The 21,753-nt window shown below is 33.9% G+C and overlaps 2 protein-coding genes across 4 annotated transcripts in view; one reads left to right on the top strand and one right to left on the bottom strand.

Moving 5' to 3' along the window:
* LOC140668705 (netrin-1) overlaps positions 1–21,753 on the bottom strand; it is a 184,152-nt gene that overhangs the window by 52,540 nt on the left and 109,859 nt on the right. The gene's annotated exons all lie outside the window — the stretch shown is intronic.
* Positions 1–21,753, top strand: part of LOC140668707 (uncharacterized) — a 122,499-nt gene that overhangs the window by 12,044 nt on the left and 88,702 nt on the right. The window contains exons 1-2 of one of the 2 annotated variants that reach the window (XM_072897957.1): positions 11,126–11,226; positions 12,550–12,631. In XM_072897957.1, coding sequence (XP_072754058.1) covers positions 11,220–11,226; positions 12,550–12,631 — 89 coding nt within the window. In that variant the 5' untranslated portion in view covers positions 11,126–11,219. Of the gene's footprint in view, positions 1–11,125; positions 11,227–12,549; positions 12,632–21,753 lie in introns of those variants that run through there. The other variant, XR_012047218.1, reaches the window with a different exon arrangement.

The following is a 21,753-nucleotide window of genomic DNA, read 5'->3' as shown; positions in this document are numbered from 1 at the left end:
TCCATTTACTTTTCCTCTCGTCCGCTGCGTAGAAATTAAGTATTTTTTGCATTAACTATATGTCTCGTTGAAGCGCGCATCGATATCGTGATGTGTGCGAATAGATATTTATGAAATTCTTTATTTTATACGCGCGTTCAAAGTAGATTTTTCGCGATGCCGGAGCTGTAAAAGAAATATTCGATATTCCTGTCTCCGGATTAAAATCCAATCCGTATAAACGATCGCGGACGCCGCTGCCAAAGCTCGTTTTACATAATGAAATTCCAAACCTGCTTTCGACAGCTCTTCGGAATCGACTGTATCTGTACGATAAAGTCGTTTTTTTCGCTTTATGATTTAATGATATTTATTTCTTGGACAAGTGTAAAAAATGATACATGAATAAGCTAAAGTGATATAAGAATGTCAAATTGAAAAAATATAAAAATAGAAAATATCGCCAAATGAATTTGTCCAAATATCTTCAATACATTTGCAACTTAAATTTTTCACAACTAGATTAGGTTCCTAAATACCAGATGAAAATGTAATAAAACATTAATTATAGTACATAATTTGTACATAAACTTAACAATAACATAACAATTTATTTTTTATTTTTTATTCTTTTATTTTTATCTTTTTCTAAATATTATGAAAAATGAAAGAGAATTAAAAGAATTTCTATAACTGAAGCTATATAAAAACGATCTGCATAGTGTATGCAAGTCATCGAGAAAATCACATTCACAATTTTCCGATTATTTTGTTAATCGCCATCAGTTTATATCCTAACAATTAGTTTTGCATAATAAAATTCAAGCACAGTCTTTGACAATTTTTCTCTCTTCAGTATTCGTGGTCGACGGATTCAACGCTCGCGAGAATCGCAAAGGGCGAGGCGAACTGTCGAAAGAAACGTGACACGCTTCTCTTTCGCCCACTTGCTTATGCACGCTCGTATTTTTCATGTGAGAGGGACGCTGAAAAGCGGGTAATTACGATTGCAATTCGGAACCGAGAGCGTATTCCGGTAAAAGGCTGCAAAAGAAACTCCTCATTACGCTGTGTGTTTGGTGTGTTCAGCACCGTTTTAAAATCTCTCTTCTTGCAATTAGACTTTAAATATTTTATTTATATATAATTTTCATTCTAAAAAAACAATTTAAAAGAAAATTTTATAGAAATTTTCTCTCTAGCTCTCTCTCTCTCTCTCTCTCTCTCTCTCTCTTTTTCTGTTTCTATTATTATTCTACTACATATTTTGAAGTTTGAAACCAATTAAAGCACGTAAACAAAAAATAAAAATTGTATTGCTGTTAATTAATTGACATAACGTTACAAGTAAAATTAACTTATTAAAACATTACATAATATTTATTTTATCCTTTGACATTATTTTTCTTCGTTTTCTTGTGTTTTTTATTTATCCTTCGTCCTTCATCCGTAATTGTCAATATACCGCGTTTTCTACAAAGTCCAACTCGAATCCGTAAAACAAATCAATTCAATTAATCTAATCGCGCAAAATGACTCGCGATTCTTTCGAAAATCGTGCAGTGCGAAATGCAATTGAAAAGTATACGCTGTGTTCTGGATGACAGAACTTTCACAAAGAACGGCTACCTTTGTGTTAAATGTGCTCGGATATTTTTCCATAAAAGTATTTACGGAAGAATGCATATTTCGAAACGACCGATTCATCTATCTTGCATTGAACATGTGTACTAGATCGTTGCACCTGGAATATAGACTTGCAAAATTTATATTTTGCGCAGAGAAAACAATTCTTCTCAAAAATTATGTCTAACTTAATAGTTTTTAATCTTTGCTTGTGAAGGCTAAGGTTAATATAATTTTGATTAGTTGAGTTTTTAAGACTACACTTTGATTATTATTTATAAACTAATTTTACAATAACAGGTTATAAAATAAAATGTTTTTGAAAATTATATATCTTTATATATCTTTATAAAATATATTTTTATTTTTAACAAGTACAAAAATACATAGGTACTCTTCGCTATGTACGTTATATATCATATTCTATCATTAACTGATTAAACTTTCATAAAAAATTGTTCTTTATCGTGAATGAAAGAAAAAGACTATTTTTTTGTACGTATTTGTCAAAAAATCCCAACTCATCTAAATCATACTGATTCAAATCTCTGACTGAGGATCATGTAAAATACACATAAAATGTCTACGTGATTTAGAAAGTTAACGTTTCGTAAAATATTTTTTTCGTTAAAAATCATAATTTTTTAGAAAAAGCACTTTTGAAAAAATCCATGTAAAAGTACAAATGTGTGGGAGGAAACAATTAACTATATTTTTTTAGAACGATTATGTATCTCCATATCCAGATTATCACGGTCTAAAGAGGTAAGGTAAAGGAAGTCGGGAGAAAAAAAAAAGAGAGAGAGAAGAAGACGATGCGCTGGCGCGTCTCGAAAAGGCATTCATAAATTCGACTTACCAAGCCAGTGTCACAAAAGAAAGAACATACACGTATTTATATTCCTATACCTACATGAAATTGTTAAAGCACCTTAAGCCGATTATCAGAAAGGACCAAACTGACCTTGCGAGGTTTCCTCTCCACCTCTTTATTCGTCCCGTTGCACCCTATTTATTCTCGACACATGTAGAATAAATAAAATGCTTCGTTAAAGCGTCTTTTATCTAACAATAAGAGTAAGAGCAATCATCGTGTCGCAATCGCGATAGTTTTTCATTCTCAACGAAATGTTTAACATTATTTTTCTCGATTTCTGCATTTATTATCAAAAACAGAAATCTGAAAAAGAGCGAATTATGTTTAATACTTTTGTTTATAAATTTAATATTTATAAACAAAATTTTATTTGATTAAACTTTAATTTAATTTAAAAAATTAATTTAATTAATAAAATGTCAGAATTTTAATAGAAGTACTAATCCAATATAAATTGAAGCTTTATCTATTAGATCAAGATCTAGTTACAATAAAATTGTGTGATTTTAATATAACTTGTAAAAATTTATTATCTGAATTTGAAATTTTTAAGATATAATTTATATGTACAGTCGTTTTAATTTTGATTAATAAATTGTGTTATTTAATATTTATTCACTAAGAGACTCAGCTTATTTATTATTATTTATTACTCGTATATGAGTAAAAATGACCTAAAACACGCATATAAATCAATAGATTTAATCAAGTGATCACTATCAAGCAAAAGAATTTCAACTCGAGAAACAAAGAATTATCGAGCAAATAATCTCAATATAAATAACTGTTTAATTCGATAGACATAATCCGATTAACGCGAGACTCCTTCCTTATTTCGGAAAGCTCTACCGCGATGCGACATCATGTGGCTTTCGACTTGGAGATGTTCGTATCTTGTAGTCAGTTAAAGCTGATTCGGAGATGGGTGGCCAGATAAGGATCTTTATGGACAGCGGACGTCCTCTTACAGGTGGCATAAATCCCGCGCGACTAATTAGAATTTTATAATGGAACGAAAATGGGTATCAGATTACACGGTCGGCGCGCTGTCTGGGGATCGTAATTACAAAATGCCGACGCATGCGCCGAATTTACATTTTGTATTTTGCCGGAGATGGGATCACGAGACTATGGCGAGATAACATACTAACATATCTGAGAATTAAGAGAAAAAGAAACAAACGGAGGAAAAACAATCAAAGTTCAACTGATAAATGAGGATCCAAAATCGTAAAATCAAACAGTAAAGGTTTCAAAATAAAATATTTTCATTTTAATATTCGTGTTTCGTATATCGTGTTACATATCGAAATATATGTAAATATTTTTTTACAGTTAATCTCTCTTTAATCAGCATTTATATTAATCAGCTTTTTATTTCTAGTATAAAAATATCTTATTGTTAGTTCATATTTTATCGAAAGGAATGGAAAAATTTTATTTAATAAAATTATGCGCAGAGAATAGAATTCGAAAATATAAAAATTATTCTACCATCTCATCGAAGAGGACATTTCACGCGAGGTACTTTGGGTGGCAAACATCTCTGTACACCGCAGAATTACAGCGATGTAAATTGAGAGCGGTGCGGAAATTAAAGTAAACACAAATGGTGAAGATTCAAGAGCGCTCGAGTTTCGTGCCAACAATTTCGTTTCTTTCTCGCAGATAAACCGAGTTCCGCTTCCACGCAATTATTCCGACGACGTCCGTTTAACCATTGTAATTTATTATGCATTTCCGGTCGGCTGGCCAAGTCGAAATATAGAGCAGTATAAAATTACACGATGTAATCTCCGCGAACCATATGCTATTGTTGAAAGCTATTAACAAGATGTAGAACACAAAATCTTTTTGAAAAAAAAGAGAGTCACATATTTATATTTAATAACATATTTTTATGTGAAAAAATATTTTATTAAAAGCATCAGTTTTATTTTGTTTCATTGACACGGTGGTTTAAAATACAGAGAAAATAATTCTATTATTATTAAATTTATAAAAAAATTATAAAGCAAAATATGTAATATTAATAATAAAGCAAAATATGTAATAAGAAGTAAATATAAAATACACAAATTGTTAAATTGCTGATATACAAATATTATACTGTGCAGTGGATTTTCGATGTTATTTAAAACATTATTCACAAATTGTTGTTTTAGTCAAAATAGGTTTTATAATCTTTTTTACAATTATTACACCGGGAAAAAAACACAGCTGTTTCTGTGAATTCCGATATAATGGATTTCAATATTCAATGTGTCATTTTTGCTGTATTAAATTTATAAAAATGGCGGAGTGTCATCACTCGGCTATCGATAATCCATAAGCCTGCTGACACGCTTTCATCTGCGTTTAACGTTGGTTTTACGAAAAATTGGACGGGGAGAATAAAGGTTCGAATTGATGCACGCTGACAGGATGCGTGTTAAAAGTCTGGCAGTAAATAAATACACGCTATAATTTGTATAAAATACAATTGAATTTAAAAACTTGGTTATATATTGTGGGATGATTTTAAGTAAAATTAAAAATAAATAAAATTTTTAAATAAGTTAAATAAAATTTAATTAATAAATTAAATAATTTATAAGTTGAATAACATTTTTTTGATGATATATCGATTTTATTGACGTTTCACGGCGATCAGCAATTTCTGTCGAATTTCGCCTCGCTTTTTTCATGATATTTACATAAGTAAATTCCCGTTTCCTTCGTTTGCGTAGACGTTCGCGGATGATAAGCGGGTCTTTATCAAAACCCAACGATCATTCAGTTTGTTCGTGATCCAGAGGAGGATGCGAGGCGGATTCGGGGGCCGAATTTGCATGTCGAAATTCGCCCACTTGTTTCTCCTCGCAGCGGGTAGCGCATGGGCCGTTTGATGGTCACTTTCGGCCCACGTCCTTCCATGGTTTTGCAGGTCCCGTCACTCTTCCCGTTTCGACAAACTGCCGTGCATCACGAGCATCCGGCCCCAGATACGGTGTCCCGCTGATACGTTCAACGTGACGAAAATAACGAAAGAAAGAACATCACCTTCGCGTGAAATGTTTTTAATACGTAAATGTTCTATTAAAGTCGAGAAACAATTAACATGTTATTAAAATGATAATGAAGAACGTAACGCTATGATGCAAGTTTAATAATAGAGAAAGGTTTGAATCGTTAATCGAGTTAAATGTACGCATTAAAGATTTTATTATAGATTTTATATCATTATACATGCCTATTAGATAAATGGACTGTAACTTTTTCTGCGATTATATGGAGAGAAATATATCATTACTTTTATAAAATATTATATTTATATATTTATATGTTTTTAATCCTGTTTTAAATTAATAGTTTATTTCTTTTAAACGCACCTATATGTGCTTATCATTTTTGTTAAATTTTATAGGAAAGAGTATGCGTATTTAATTCAACATAAATTTATTCTAAAGTAGCAATCTTTACTTTTCTTTATTATATTAAAAATTATATAGCGGAATATTTATTAAAAGAATAGTTTTTAAAAAAGATATCTCCTTTTTCCATAAAAATATTAAGAAAAATAAAAGAAATACTTCATAAAGAACATATGCAACATACATCCTAAAGTGATTGATTAAGAATATAGCTTATTCTAAGGTTAAGAATCATCGTGTAAATGCATTAAACAAGTAGCGAACATTAAACTATAAATCGCGTGCAAGCGATCAATTAAATTGAGAACGACAAGATCGGTACGCGCGGCATATGGATGCCGGCCAATTTATTAATCGGATTATCAGCCTGATTTCCCTCGAGTAAACCTCCCCGAGCTCGGTTGGCGAGGCTGACGATAAAGTCAATTCATCGAAGCCCGAAAGCCTGCTTCCCCTTTCGTGTCCCCTATTATCCATGCGTTTATGTCCGAGTCCTTGGTGTTTCTTCCCCTTTTCGTTGCCGTCTTCGATCTTCACGGTTCTCTCTCTTCTTCATCTTTTTTATCGTAAATAAAGAGAAGAGAGAGAGAGAGAGAGAGAGAGAGAGAGAGAAAATGGAGGGTTCCTTGGTCGAGAAGTCTTTGATCGAGAGAGCCGGATAGATTGACGGGATCGAGAACGTGCGCGGGTCAAAGCACTGGAAGTGAATCGAGGCTTTTTTTCTCGCTCGCACCTCCGGAGATCAAAGCTGGCCGCATCACGGTGGCTCTTGATGCGCGGCGGCCACAAAGCGTTTATTCCCACCTTTCGTTGTGTCTGTGGACGTGACTCGTTTCGAATTTATCGCCGACGAGGATAAGAAAAGACCGGGCGAGCGAGCGAACGAGTGCTAGAGATGAAATTAGGAGCGGAAGGTCGTTCGTGCAAATGGAACGCGTGGGGAGAACAGGGAGATCTTATCATGGCCGTGATATAAATTTCCGCGGATTCTCTTCCTTTGCCGTCGAGAAGTCTCGCGATAACGTTGTGGCACTTCTTTTTTGCCTGGGAGAGTTTCAACTATCGTTCGCGCTATTTCCGCGCGGATTTTAGGCGTGATTCTAATCTTCGTGGAGGAAATAATATAAGCTATATGTGTGCATACTGATACGTCTCGTGAATAAGCGCAGACTCTCGGGATACGAATTTAATGGAAATATATGTAGCTCTGTGAATAGTTTGAATTTCAGGTGTTTATCACTTGTTTATTATAGAAAAAAAGCTCCGTTTGTATGATTTATATATATTTGATAAATAAAGAAAATGACTAAGATTTTTAAAAATAAAAATATTCAAACAAAAAGCATGCGTTACGTAAAACATATCCTATTTTACATTTTTATAGTATTTAATTTTTATTATATTAAGAATTACACAAATGGATTATAGAAATAACATATAAAATAAATTCAATTTATATATTGAAGAAATGTAATATTTTTTCGGCACGAGCAAAGTTAGATCAATATCCCAAGACATCAATCTTTCACGGAAGGAAAGCTTGATTTAAATCGGCACGCGCAATCCTCTTACAATTAGCGTCATTTCATTAAGAACTCATCCTTGAAACTCGACTTACGGATAGACAGCGAATTAAATCTATTGTAATTTCGAACGTCTGAAACGCGCGGATGTCTGCGTTAAAAAAGAAAAATAAAAAAGAAATTGTCAATATGTGAAACTTGCCGTCATAACATAAAGTCAATTCGATTTCTACGATTCAGAAAAGGCTTTGCTCTTGAATCGCTTAAAGTTTGCGGGAACACGGATAGTGGAGGGGTATCTTATTTCGTCCATCGTCTTGGGAATCACATTTCAGACTGGATGGAATTATCCACCCCGACACCGTTCTCGTGGACAAACTTTTTTTCCGATCGATGAAGCCGCGTGTTCCAATGACGCTTTCGGGAGAGCATCCCGCTCTGTTATATTCTGGAGGATTCACGGCTCATTTGGCAGTCGAGTTTTGCGAAAATTACCCGTGGCGGCCGTCCGTAGATCGGTTATTGAATAAAGCAATCACTATGAGACCCCATGGAATCGCCCGTTATTCGCTGGCCGCCTTCATAAATGAATGATAGGGCGATATCGGGTCGCGCGACTCCACGATGGGGAGAGAGGCGATGGAAAAATAATCTACCGCCCTTTGACACATGGAATGTGAGCGGGTACGCTCGCCAACGAGTTTGTTGGGATTGAATGACGCTATAAAACTATATGTAGGGTGTTTTAGACTTACTGAAAATAATATTAAGGATTTCTGCAAAGAAGGAGAAAATCTTTGAGAATAATATTTCTTGATGAAATACTTCAGAAAACAAAAATCTACTCATAGGAAATATTTTATATATTAAAAATATAGTTTTGCGTGAATATTGATCTTATTCAAGATTTCAAATAAAATTCAATACTTTATAAACAGATTGCAAAAAATAATATTTTTCTATTTTAATGAGTTTTTAATTAAAATTATATTAGTTATATAAAATCATTTTGTGCTATAAAGAAGAATAGAACACCTTTCATCTCGCATTTTAAAGTTTTTTTGGTTATATATGATTATCGCGAATCGTTCACAACTCGCAAAAGTTTTCAAATCTCCAACTTTTTTGATTATTATGTAAATGCCTGCATCTAGTGTCATTCAATTATACTTTTACATGTAAACTCATGGAAACACAAGATTGCAAGTTTCTCTTAACATATTTAATTATTTTTTAAAAATAAAATTGCTGAACGAAGAGAAAATGTAACGAACGGAGTAAAGTGATGAAGACAGAATTAGTCTCGACGTTTTCTTAGTAAATGAGATTGTAATCAAAATGGATTTGATAAACACGATAACTTTAGAAAAACTTGTTACGATGAACGTCTCTTTCGGCGCAAATATTTTTTCTAGTGCAGAACAAATTTTACAAATTTTGCAGAACAAATTAACAATTTATTCTAAAGATTCTGAATATATCAGAAAATCTAATTATATTTTTTTTTATATTTTCAATATATTAATTTTTATTAGAAATTACTTATAAATTATTTTTAAAATAAATGTATGAATGAGATGAGTGAATTAAGGTATATAATTAATTTGTAATAGCCTGTGTTTATAATTACACTTATTAAAAGTTTTATTTTATTAAATAGCTTTGAGATAGATTTTAAAAAACTTGCAACTTTCAAATATAGTAAAATAAAATTTTTCATCTCTTTGTGTCTTTTAGAATGGTAGGTAAAATTAGATAAATACGGAAGTACGCGACGTTTTCTCTGAATTTTATTTTTAGATTTTATTCGCACAAATTCTTTCAGAGTATTCAGTTGAAGAAATATGAAATATATTTTCATCAAATTTCACGATAATCAGGCCTTTCTTTATCTCTATTCTCGCGCTGCGAGAAGGCCGCGGGTACCATTCGAGACACGCGCTTGGCGAGCGAGCGACTGATGTATTCGCGTCACGACGAAAAGCTCCGACATTGTGCCTCACGAGTCGCTCCGCTTTTTTTTTTTCTTTCCACCCCCGTAATCAGGCAGCTCGCGAAAGAAATTCGCATTCATAACTCAAACCGGTTTTCATCCCTCTCTGACCTGCCGGTCCCTCCTTTCTTAGACGACACGTGCGCGTCAGCAAATTGTTATCCCTTCGTGTACACAAGGTTGATTGAACCGCCGACGCGAGGACAGACTCTTTTCGCGATCCCTTGGTGTCGTACGTGCCGCGGCATCGCAGGTCGAAAAGTTGGCGCGAACGCGTCCGGAATCTGTGACAGTGTGTATCTTATTGTTAGTCGTGAGAAAGATTGATGAATTCGGCAATGATCAGTTCCTTCGATGGCATTATGCTTGATTTTAATAATTATATACAATATGTTTAGTTTAAGTGTATACATTTTGTTATTTCTTTAAATAATAGAGTTGTAAAAAGATTTTGAATAAAAATCCTTTCCTTTAGAAGAAGATTTATATAATGACCTAAGTAAAAATTTTTAATTAATTTTTTCAAAATGTTGTCCACGAGTTTTATTAAATAGAATAATATATTGATTTTATAGTTTAGTAAAATATTTTCTCATAAATTTGATAATGTTCAATAAAATGAGATTGTCAATAGTCCTTTATAAGATATTGTCACTTGGGTTGTTTTTAGATATAAACAGTAAAGTAAATTATTATCAATAAAAACTGTCATGGATAAGATTAAAAAAAATAATTTAATAATAAAAATAATTTTTATTCTAGTCTTTATATACATAGATATTTTTAAACAAAATAATTTTTATTTGAAACATTTTTTATAACTATTATTTAAAAAAATAACAAAAAGTGTACACACTTAAATATATTGTATATAGAAATTATTATATAAATTAAAAAAAAATACATGTCCAAAATATTGAAAAAACGTATGTGCTTAGCTAATGGAAAAGAAACAAAAAGATTTAAATAAAAATTTAAATAAATGTAAATGCAGGGTTCTGATTTCTTGAAAATATATTTTTAGAAAGAAAATGGCATATTGTAACCATCTGATTTCGCTTTTGAGATACTTCATAAGCATTATAGGAAAGATTTAAATGTAGCTCGAGATATAGAACTGTAATACGCGTAGCGATCAGAAATAAGTTTATTCAATAATTTTGGCAATTAAAATTTTCACAATAAAATATGATCTCTTGTAATTGTATAGATCCCACAGGCCACAGACGTAAACAGTGTTTGTCTATAACAGTTTACTTGTCGAGATAATGACTCTTACTAGAGTGTGGACTGTACTCAACATTACAAAAAGGTCCAAAATTTGTTCAGTTAGTTGTCAATCTTTGTCTGAAGAAGACCTGAATCAAAATAAGCTCCATAGTGAAGAGCGAATCGAGAATACTACGAATAGCGTACTCTAGATAACATATATCTGCTCTTAATCACGTTCGTATCATATCTTAAATGCATTTTTACTTAAAAGAATTTTATTATGTATTATCATGTTAGGCGACGCACCACGAGTGTACGATCGAGTTGAATTTCGGGTGAATTTGTGGCGATAAAATGTTCTTCCGGAACAATACCAAAATTTCCTCGACATCCTGGGGAAGCGGACCACCGGCGACGAGGGTGTAGAATAGAAGCTGGATGATCGGACACGCGGAGAACCTCGTAAAACGACGGCGGCGGCAATGTGAACGGTGCTGTAAACTCTGGATGTGGTGCGCGTAATGTGGTGTCGGGTCGTCTACCGAGATAAAGCGCTCGTAAAAGATGGACGGCAAGAGTGTTCTGGTCTAGTTTAAATGCCACGTATGTATGTGTACACACACACACACACACACATACATATATATATATATATATATATACATATATGTATACGCACGTGCATGTATGCGTATACAATACACGAGCTTCGGATCATAATACCGCATCCTTAGAGGCTGGTCTATCTCAAAGCCACGCCGTGAATGCGCTCGTAACGTTAATGAGATTCGTTCGCTGCGGCTGCTTGCACCCCGTCGATTTATCTGGTTTTATTGAAATCGGTTATTTTAAACGGGAAATGTATCTAATGTTTTCTCGTGAGATTTATGCCCTTTTTCGTACTATGACCGCGTTGAATCTGAAAGTTGTCGTAACGCGAGTGAGAGTAATTCGATGAAAGAATACGTGCGATTTGAGAAAAATTTGTCACAATGTTGATGGCACTGTTTTTTGAGATTCAATTGAATTCAAGGGGAAAATATTATAATTTATCGTAGACGATTTCATATAGATTTTTCATAAAAAATGATGTGAGTTTAATAATGAATATTATATTTGAGTATTTTCGATACACACGAGTAATTGAAATTTAACATTTTAATTCCAAATTTTAGAATCGTTTAACAACACAATTTAAGTGTGCGTAATTGAGTGCAGTGAATTGAGAATATACTCTGTAAAAAAAAAAGATCGCGATATCATGATCACCGTTGACTGCGAAAGAGAAGGTGTTTCGCAAAAGTTTTGCGTCTGCTATCTTCGATAAGACAAAGTCGACTCACAAATCCTCGCGAAACGTCTGACAGGGATAAACTGCTCGAGTAGTATTTCGAACTTTCCGCCCTCGAACGAAACCTATCTAAAACTTGTGATACAAAACGCGTGAATTCACCGCTTATTTTCCGTTGTTTCTGCCCGTGTCTTGGACATGTAAGTGTACTTTAAAACTAAACTTCGATCTTGCTTTCTCAGCTTTGTGGGAAAAATTTAAAATAGAGCAAGTTTTTATGGGACACATAAAAAGAACGATATAATTCGTCATAATTGGCCAATTTTGACTTTGTTCAATAAGAAAAGAATTGTAATTTGAGGTACTAAATTTTTTTATGTATCATTAAAGATCTTCTTTTTTTCATAATAGTTCTGTTCATATACAGAAAAAAATTTAAGACGTGTATAAAATAAATGATACGAAATGAATGAATTAAAATTATACCAGCTATTAAATGATGACAGATTGTGCTGTCAAATTCTAATAAGTTTTGAAATTTAATTATTTTTTTTAGAAAATATAATACACGTTTTTTCCAGCTTTTCCGTCATCCCTATCGATCCCACTAATAACACACTTCCTCATAATTTCAGATCCACCCTCCTTGAAGTTCTTTTTCCGCAAGAATGTCCCACGTGAGGGTCTTCGAGCGGTTAGTTGCGTGTGCTACATAAGGTAAGTCTTTATTTGCCTTTATACGAAACTTTCGATTTACCGGAGACATCATTGTCACCCTTATATGACAGGCTAATGAACCCTCGGACAACAGTCAGTTAGAGAGTCCTCGAATTTCCGTAGTAACTTATTTCCCGTTAAATATGCCTTTTAAAAAGTCATGTTAGAATTGTGGCACCATGCTTCTTCAGTATTTTTCTTTTTTGCGAAGATTCTTGATTCGCGAATATTTCATAACCATCGCGATAAGATCGAACTGCTCGGAGATATCGCGCTCCTCTCCGCGACTTTAACAGAATTTTCTAAAATAAATAAAATGTGGATGATATCGCCATATCGCTAGAATTTTCTAAATCAATATTAATCTCCGAATTTGCGCAGGATGCAACAATGCTCGCTTTTATCGTAAACATTTTCGCGAATATAATAACGGCAAAGCTACTCGTCCTTTTTTTTAAATATACCTTTTCAAGATCGAAATTGTTCTTCTACTTTCAATAACAATTTTCAATTTAATATTTGTTTTGATACTGTACAGGTCACTCTCTTTTGAAATTATATTTATAGTTTTGTCAAATGTTTCTTTTTAAAAGTTTTAAAGAAACTGTTTATTGCCTATATGAGATACAAAATAAGAGCATTATTCCCAAATATATCTTATATATAGCTTATCACAAAATTCTTTAGAATCGATGAGAAAATTGAGATTGAAAATAGAGGGAAAATAGAGGCTACTTTTAATTCGCTTATTCCTTAAAAAGAGAAATTGTGATTCGATCGAATCTATACATACACATATGTACACGCAAAGAGATTGAAGCGTTGAACTTTACCCATCCAAGCTCTCGAGCAACGTCTCATTATCAGTCCCATCACCCAAGAGCGCAGATAATTCAGCGCTGTATCGCGCATACCTGCTCTGTTCTCTGTCCGCATTCTCTCTTGCTTAGAGCAAGTCGTCGTCGTCGGCGGAATACCTCTCCTCTCGAGTTTTCGAGTGTCCTCCGTCGTCGAGAGCGGCGCAGATGACCCCCGTGAGATACACACGCGTACCGGGTGGACCCTTAAGGGGATATGGGGAAGGGTGGGAACAGGTTATCCGGTTCGCTCTTCGTTGTACGGAGTACGCGTGAAACGCGCGAATGGGATGCCCACCTGTGGCCGCGAAGTTGCAGAGAACGACGACGACGACGACGACGACGACGACGACGACGAGCCCGGGTCGGACTTATGTAAACAGGCTTACGTGAGGAGAACCCGCTGGCTGCCATGTGGCTGCACCACTCCGACACATTATGCTTTTCGCACACACGCACGCTGCGAACGAGAGTGTATTGTGTACGCCGCTCCTCGTTATACCTAAATGCAGGACCGTGAGCCTTCTACATATGACGTTACGGAGTAATATTTCGGATGAATTGCGTATTCCCATGTATAATTCCTGCATCCGGTTGAATTTACAGATATTTTGACATGTCGACTCACGTCGAACAATTACGTCTTTTTGTTTATAATTAATTAGAAAATCATAATTTGTGTATCATTAAAACGACATAACGACATGTCATTAAAATGACATAAACTTATTTGATCTACAACGTAAAGAAAGGTGGATATCAAATATACATTAATTAGAGTCTCTCTGGAATAGGAATTCCAATTATATCATTGAAATTAAATTCAAAGCCTTATAGCTTGATAGATTAAAGAAAGACAGTTTATACTTCGAATACTGTTTAATATACTAATATTAATAAGAAAAGATACACTTTATAAAAAATAATCATCGATATCATTCGTCGATATTTAATTCACGTCAAGCGTATCGTGTACAAAGTCTTACTAGTGACTCGTAGTATCAATTAATGCCGCCGGTATAACGAGATCTTCATCCGATATATTGCATTAGTGAACTTCGCCTCGGCAACGAGCGAGTCGCGGGATTTGAAGACACTCGCGCATCCAAATTAACGATAAATTTCTCTCGCTGTATATGCACACATCTCATTAGGCGAACACGTGCGCACAATTTGGATCCGCGAACGTATCCCGGTCCGCTTTAACCTACGCCTTTCCGACCGACTTGATAGCGTAAGCGTAAGCAATGGAGCGCGAGAGCGCGCGTGTTTGTGCAAAGTTACCCTGGGGCGAACTGTTCGTGATAATTCTCGACGGATATCCCGACCGAACCGCTTGCCAACGACCAGTTCTCTCGCATAAAGAGACATATTTCGAAGCAACGCGAGCGTTCCCGCGGGTGGAGAACGCGCTTCTTCTCGCGTTGCTATGAAATAAAGATGAAGATACGCGTGTGTGAGAATTCATTTTATTCTGCTCGTAAAAAAGAGATCCTCGTAAAAAAAAAATGCCAATATCACGCGGAAATATTGAATTAATATCCTGAGTTAAAAACGACCGTGACAATGACCGTAATTCTTGTTATTCGCGACATTAATGCAAAATAAAAGTCCACTGATGCTATGCTCGTAATTTATTGTTGATTCACAAATCATATTTTAATCGGACACGTGCTCTTCGTTGATAAAATCAAAGCATATGACACTGTGTGTGAAACTGGCGTCTCACTTCATGGGAATTCATTAATTGTTGAAAGTTTTGCTTTTATTTTTAATAATTCTAGAATTCTTTATAGATTAAACAAATAATTCTAGGCCATAAACAAAAAAAAAGGGCTCGAAACACCAAGTTTACACTACGTTTCACTTTGTTCTTCGACGATTTTTCTACCATTTCTGCTAGATTTTAAGCGCTTAATAATTCTACAAACTCTTCTATGCGTGAAAATTATTAGAATATTTATGAAACAAGTTAGATCGTCCAAGACACCGGACTTATAAATGCCAAGGTGAAATGTTAGTCGTATTTCGATAGTTCTATCGACTTTAAATGAGATTTCGTATTATACGTTCGGACAATTTAATTTGTTTAATATAAATATATTTGGTTAATAAATATATAATATATTCTAATACTTTTTAAAACCGTCGTTAAAAATTAAAAGTGATTACGGAATAATACAAATTCTCATTTAAAGTTGATAGAACTATCGAAACACGATTAGCGTCTCGATACTTGTGCGTTTGGCTTCTCGGGCGATTTAATTTGTTTAATAAATATTGTAATAATTTTTACGCATAAAACTCGCTAGAAATTAAAAATGATTATGGAATAACACGAAATCTTATTTACAATCGATAGAACATTCTCAACGATTAATGTTCTATGAAGTGAAACGCCAGCTTCTCACACACACTATGACGCTACATGAGATTTCGCGAAGTTTTGTTTCTTTTATCGCACATATGTCACTTTAAATGTGAAAGTAAACGGATTTATATCTAGGAATATATCACAATTCGATTGTCACGTCACGCGATTTTGATGACGACTCGTTTTGAAAATTAACCGGTCGACGTTCTTGCGGATTAGCTTAATCACGGTGAGCCTGCAATTATGCACGTGCGAATAAATTTCTGACAAGCGACTCCGCGATGCGCAAATAAGGTTGGACGATGAGGAGAATGATGCAAGCGGAGACGGTTCGCCTAAGGCCGTCGTTTATGCTTGACATTTATGGGGAACGACATTTCTCTATATACGATATAGTCTTTCACGCCGCGCGTCGCTCAGACTCCTCGTTACTCAAATACCGGTGCCGTGCGATCACAAATTGGCGATCTCGAGATAACGTGATCGTTAACCGCCATTGCACAAATGCTCGTTCGTTGAGGTAATGCCGAGCATAGGTGTATAAAAACATATAGCGGAAAATCCACTCGCATCCCCTTTTCGGCTTTTTTCATCCCCCGAGCTACCCTTACCCGATGCTATCATCATTAACTCTCCCCTTATTGCCATGGCGTAATTTTGCGAGCGATTGGTTAAACGTTTTTTGCAACATCTTCAATTCCCGTGTGGAATTAAAGCTCGGCTGTTACAGTAACGTAAACCGTACTTTTGTATGTTATCGATATCCAATTCCCTCAATATTCGATATCCATTACGATAAAAAAATTACATTTTTTTCAATTTTTTTAATAATTTGAGTGTAAAATTGTAAATATTATATCAATAGATATATTTTTTTAGAGGAATAAAGAAGTTGATATTTTAATTTTAATCTTTTAATATTTTAACTACTTGCTTGACAAATATGATTTGTTATAGTCTTTATAGAGCTCGTGAACTCTTATGTAAATAATGTCTCTTCTCGCGCGTGCGCAATTTTATTCAATTATATAAAGTGTGTACGCAGCATAGATAATCCTACATCCATTATACAAATACGACATTTTCAGGATTACTATTAAAATGCATGTGAATTAGCGCATGTTGGTTAATGAATGTTCTGTATCGAAATGGTTGATTTTAAATTAGCATAAGATTATCATTATAATTATATAAAATTACATAGAGAAAATGAACGATAATATTGTATATTTTTGTTTCGATGAAACAGTTGATGATATAACTTTACGTAAATAATTGTCCAATTTTTATGTCACAATTTCTGAAACGAGTTTCGCCACGAAAAAGGGCAATGTTTAAACAGAGAGGCTGCGAATGACGATTAGTATATTAATAATAATAATTCTTTTAAAACGCGCGGGAAAATGAGTCATCGTGGACGAGCGTGAAATTAAAGCCACAGTATGCGTCGGGACAATCGAACAATTGCAAGCTCCACGCGGATTCTGTACGGTTCCTCTGGTCAATGGCCTCAAAGGTTCTCTCTCTCTCCACGACCCTTTCTCTCCTCTATATTGATATTTTCCATAATATCCTCTCGTGAATCACAATTAATCGCGCGCGTTTTCTTCGATCGCCAAGTAAAACGCCAAATTGTCGAATCGTCAACGCAATAATGCGTTATAACTACGGCAGAATCGCACAAAAAATTTATTAATTATTCTAGTTTAAAATAGCTGTTATAAAAATAAAATAACATATTCGTATACTAATGTAAAATTCAGGTTTTCTGATTTGTAGTCGGTATAGTTCAAGATATGATAAAACTGTGAGAAGACATGAAAAGAAATAACTTTCTTATAATTAAATATTAAAAAAAAAATTTCGAAAATTTTGCAAAGAATTTGCAAACATTTTATATTCTTACTTTATATTATTAAGATGCTCGCGTTCCATTCTTTTAAATATAAAAAACGCAATTAAATGTTTTGCTAACTTGTGCAATCTTATGAAAAAAATGTTATGAAATTGTCCCGTACATTTTTTTTTTTTTTTTTTTTTTTTTTTTGAAGAATTTGATATTCCAGACATATATGTCAATTTGACTATATCGTAAAGAATAGAAAATAAGGAATCTCGGCAGAAAATGTCGGCGACTCAGCGACGTGCCTGCGGCATCAGAATATGCGAATTTACCACAGTCGATCACGCAAGGTAACTTTTCATTCCTCGCGCGCCATGCTCTCGTTTTATATACGTGTCGATATATTTCGCAGATAACACAAGCTGTCTATATGACCGATATTGCGGGAAGGTGGTATATGCGGCCAAGTTGGCAGTATGGAAAAATTATTCCGAGCTTGTTCTTCCGACGAAATCGAGTTGCTGCGCGCGTCTCGGGCGCGACTTGCGGACTTTTCTGGGACGCAACGCGGGCGCGAAAAGTTGCGTCGCGGCCTGGAATCGCAAATTCGATATTCTCGATGGGGTAGCAAGCACATGCCGACGTACGGTTTAGGTACGTGCGCCACGTGAAAATTGGCGGCTGAGTTGAAATTCTCGAAATGGATAGACAGGGAAATCACGTAGGCGACAGACAGAGGATAAAAGACGCGAATGTTAGGAACCCCGTCGTGTGCGATATGTCGCGGTAATTGGTCTCGAGAATGCTCGTCTAGTCTCTCTTCTGTTTCTCGATCCTCGTGTGTAAAGAGTTATCAGCCGACAGAGGCATCGTTACTGACATTCACAGGTGACAATCTTGTCCAATCTGCCACTTTCTGCGATTGCAAATCGTTTTCAGTTTAGTTAATTTTAGCAAGATATATATCGGACATATATCATATATCGAATTTAAAAGCGGTTCAATTATATAACTTTCATAAGTTAATTTATATCTACGTTAATTTATAGGACGCACATACATTAAGAATTTATTTAATAATATAATTTTTAAAAAATTTAATTTATTTAATATTCATAAAATTGTTATATAATAAATATCATATCTGCATAAAAATTAAAAATTACAGCAAAACTAATTTAACAAATTAAATAATATAATAATATAATATTTTACGCATCTTTTCAATCTACAAAATAATTTTATTTACTTCATTCCGCTAGAATTAAAATTAAAAGAAATCTAAAATATTATTTTTTTAAACTGCAAAAAGCTACATGTGAGAAAATGACATACATAAACGATTGATTTTTTTAACATTTTAAAGTAAAAATTTGAAATGCGTGTTAAAAAGTTCCTTTAGGTAAAAAAGTGTGAAAATATCATGGAATATTTTTACTCGGAAATTGATGAACATTGATAATACACATTTGCATAAAAACTACTGTCCGTGAAGTGACTTTTGGAGAGGAATTTTGATCGCGGCAGTTTAGAGACTTAGGTCTTACAATTAGATCACTGTTTGGCAATTTCGATAGCAAGGGATGAGCGAAATTATTGATGCTCATGGCTTCGCATGTAAATAACCGGTTCTCCATGTAATTTGTGTTCAAAGCTATTACACTTTCTCAAAGTTTGGTCACCGAGTTTAATACGTAGTCTACAACACATATATCTATTTGCTTACACATATGTTAGTGTATCGGAAACGACAAATATTTTAATATAGTAACTAAACGGGAACCTCTTACTGATAAGAAAAGCTTCTCTATTTCTTTAATATCAGATGTCTTTTTATTTTTATGTATAAGGTATTTTTGCAGAAATTATAAGATAATCATGTGATGTAAGTAAAAAGTCCAAGTAAATCTCTTGAATCTCTGCAACGCAAGATACGGAGAGATATCTTCGTTAAAATTACAAATATTAATTTCCTCATTTTCCAATTTAAAAATTGTAATAAGTTGACGGTATATTTATTAATTTATTCTTTACTTTACTTTAATGAAACTCTTTGAGCGGTGGCAAATTCTACTCAAACAGAATCTGTTTGCTTGAAACGTTCAAGAAAAACTCAGGCTTTGGAAAAATCTCGTTTTTCCAAGCGTCTCACTGTTTTTCTATGATAAGTTCGAATATTTATTTTCAAGAAACTCGCTCGAATAAAGCTTGATAAATAATCGTTTAATTTAACTATATTAATATTCAACATGACTTTTTCGATTCTTAATGAAAGAGCTTTCTTTTTCTAAATATTAAAAGAGTCAAAAGTATTATTGAAATATCTAATACGTAATTGTGATCTTTGATAGAAATGATCTTTGATCTAAACAAAATACAATGGGTTTTAAATTAATAATTATTAAATTATTTTTTTGTCGTCAAATTATAATGATTTATTTTAACTATTTGTTGTGTATAAAGACAATATAATCTTTGTGAAATTAAAAAATAAAGTAAAAATTAATCAATCGGCGTAATTGCAACGTGCCAGTGAACAAGACAAACAAACTATACCAAAAACTGCGTAAAATCAGATAAAGCAAGAAGAAAGCCAGAGTCGAAGGGAGGAACAAAATACGCCTGCGACATTTTTCTGACAATTTAGCTTCGTTAAGTATCGGTGTCTGCAAATCGCCTCAAACCCGATTGCGACGCCCGTTATCAGTCCCGAGGCGAAGGCGAAACACGTATTCTCCATTCGATTCGAGAGATATATCGGCTGTAAGTACCTCCTGACACGCGTTCGTTTCAAGAGAGGAGGAAGGACGAAGCCGTCGCGCCGGAGGCTAGGAAATCTTCTCGCGGGATTATCGCGCCCGAGGATTGCCGATCTCTTCCTCCTTGTTTTCTTCTGCCTTGTTCGCTTCACGATTCTGCCAGAGCAGAGCGAATATTCAATTTCAGGAATGATTTCTTGACGCCCAGACTTTTCTCTTGCGGCAACATTATTGCGCGTTATATAGAAATCAATTTTTTTTAACACACCTCATCAAGGGTCTGTCGATAAATCTCCATAAACGTATCAAGCTTGTTTGACAATTGGAGTTTGGCCTCGATAATAATTGGCATTAGGGGATTAATTTTTGAATGTTGAATATTTTGATCGTTGAAGTCAATTATGTAAACTTCTTTTTGTAAGTATATCTCAATATTACTGCAATATTTTGATTCGTTACAATATATATTTTTTTATATAAGCGGTAATTTATAAATTTCATTTTAATATCAAACAAATGAGTTTTTTATTTTTCTGTGATTGAATATGTTTTTCTCTGGGATTTGTGATCGAGGCAATTAAATATCTTATAATTAAAATACTAAATAAGTAAATTCAAATTCAATCGCTTGTGATTTTTTTAAGTAAAAAAATATATTTATTATTATTTATTAATAATTCAAAAGTCTGGATTGCACAAAAAACTTTATATATTCCAATGATACTTATAATTTGGAATCTGAAAATTTTTGATTTTCATATGAGAGTAAAATCGACTTTAAAAATTTATTAAAGATTAAAATCACGATCGAGATTTCTAGGTCAAACTATAAATGTACTTGATCTCAGAGATTTGCTCGTAACTCCAAATTTACACCTCGTTTATAACTTGCTAAAAGCATACTCGTAATTCTGTAGAGATATTAATGTATAAGCAAGAAGCACTTAAATGATTTTCACACTTTAGAAAGCCGTTAATTTAGCTGTTTTTTTTTAAACTGATCATGGTATACAATGATGACATATTTTTCAAAGAGTTATAAACTTGATGACTTTCTCCTCTCAGACATATATGAAAGATGCAGATATGTATTTGCGTATCGCTCTCTGTATGATCTTTCAGAGAGTTTTATCATTACAAGAGCTCAGAAGTGCTCACGAATGCTTGACAAATGCAACTTCTCGAGGGATTAATTGTCAAGCATTCCAAGCGATACAAATCGAGTACGCATAAGTGTCGTTCTGCTTCCGGCTAGATTTTCCAGTAAAAAACGATACGCTGCAAGTTGC

This window comes from Anoplolepis gracilipes, chromosome 8 (genome assembly GCF_047496725.1).
Source record: "Anoplolepis gracilipes chromosome 8, ASM4749672v1, whole genome shotgun sequence".
NCBI lineage: Eukaryota > Metazoa > Arthropoda > Insecta > Hymenoptera > Formicidae > Anoplolepis > Anoplolepis gracilipes.
Note: the sequence above shows the minus strand (reverse complement) of the source record. Positions and strands in the feature narration are given on the sequence as shown.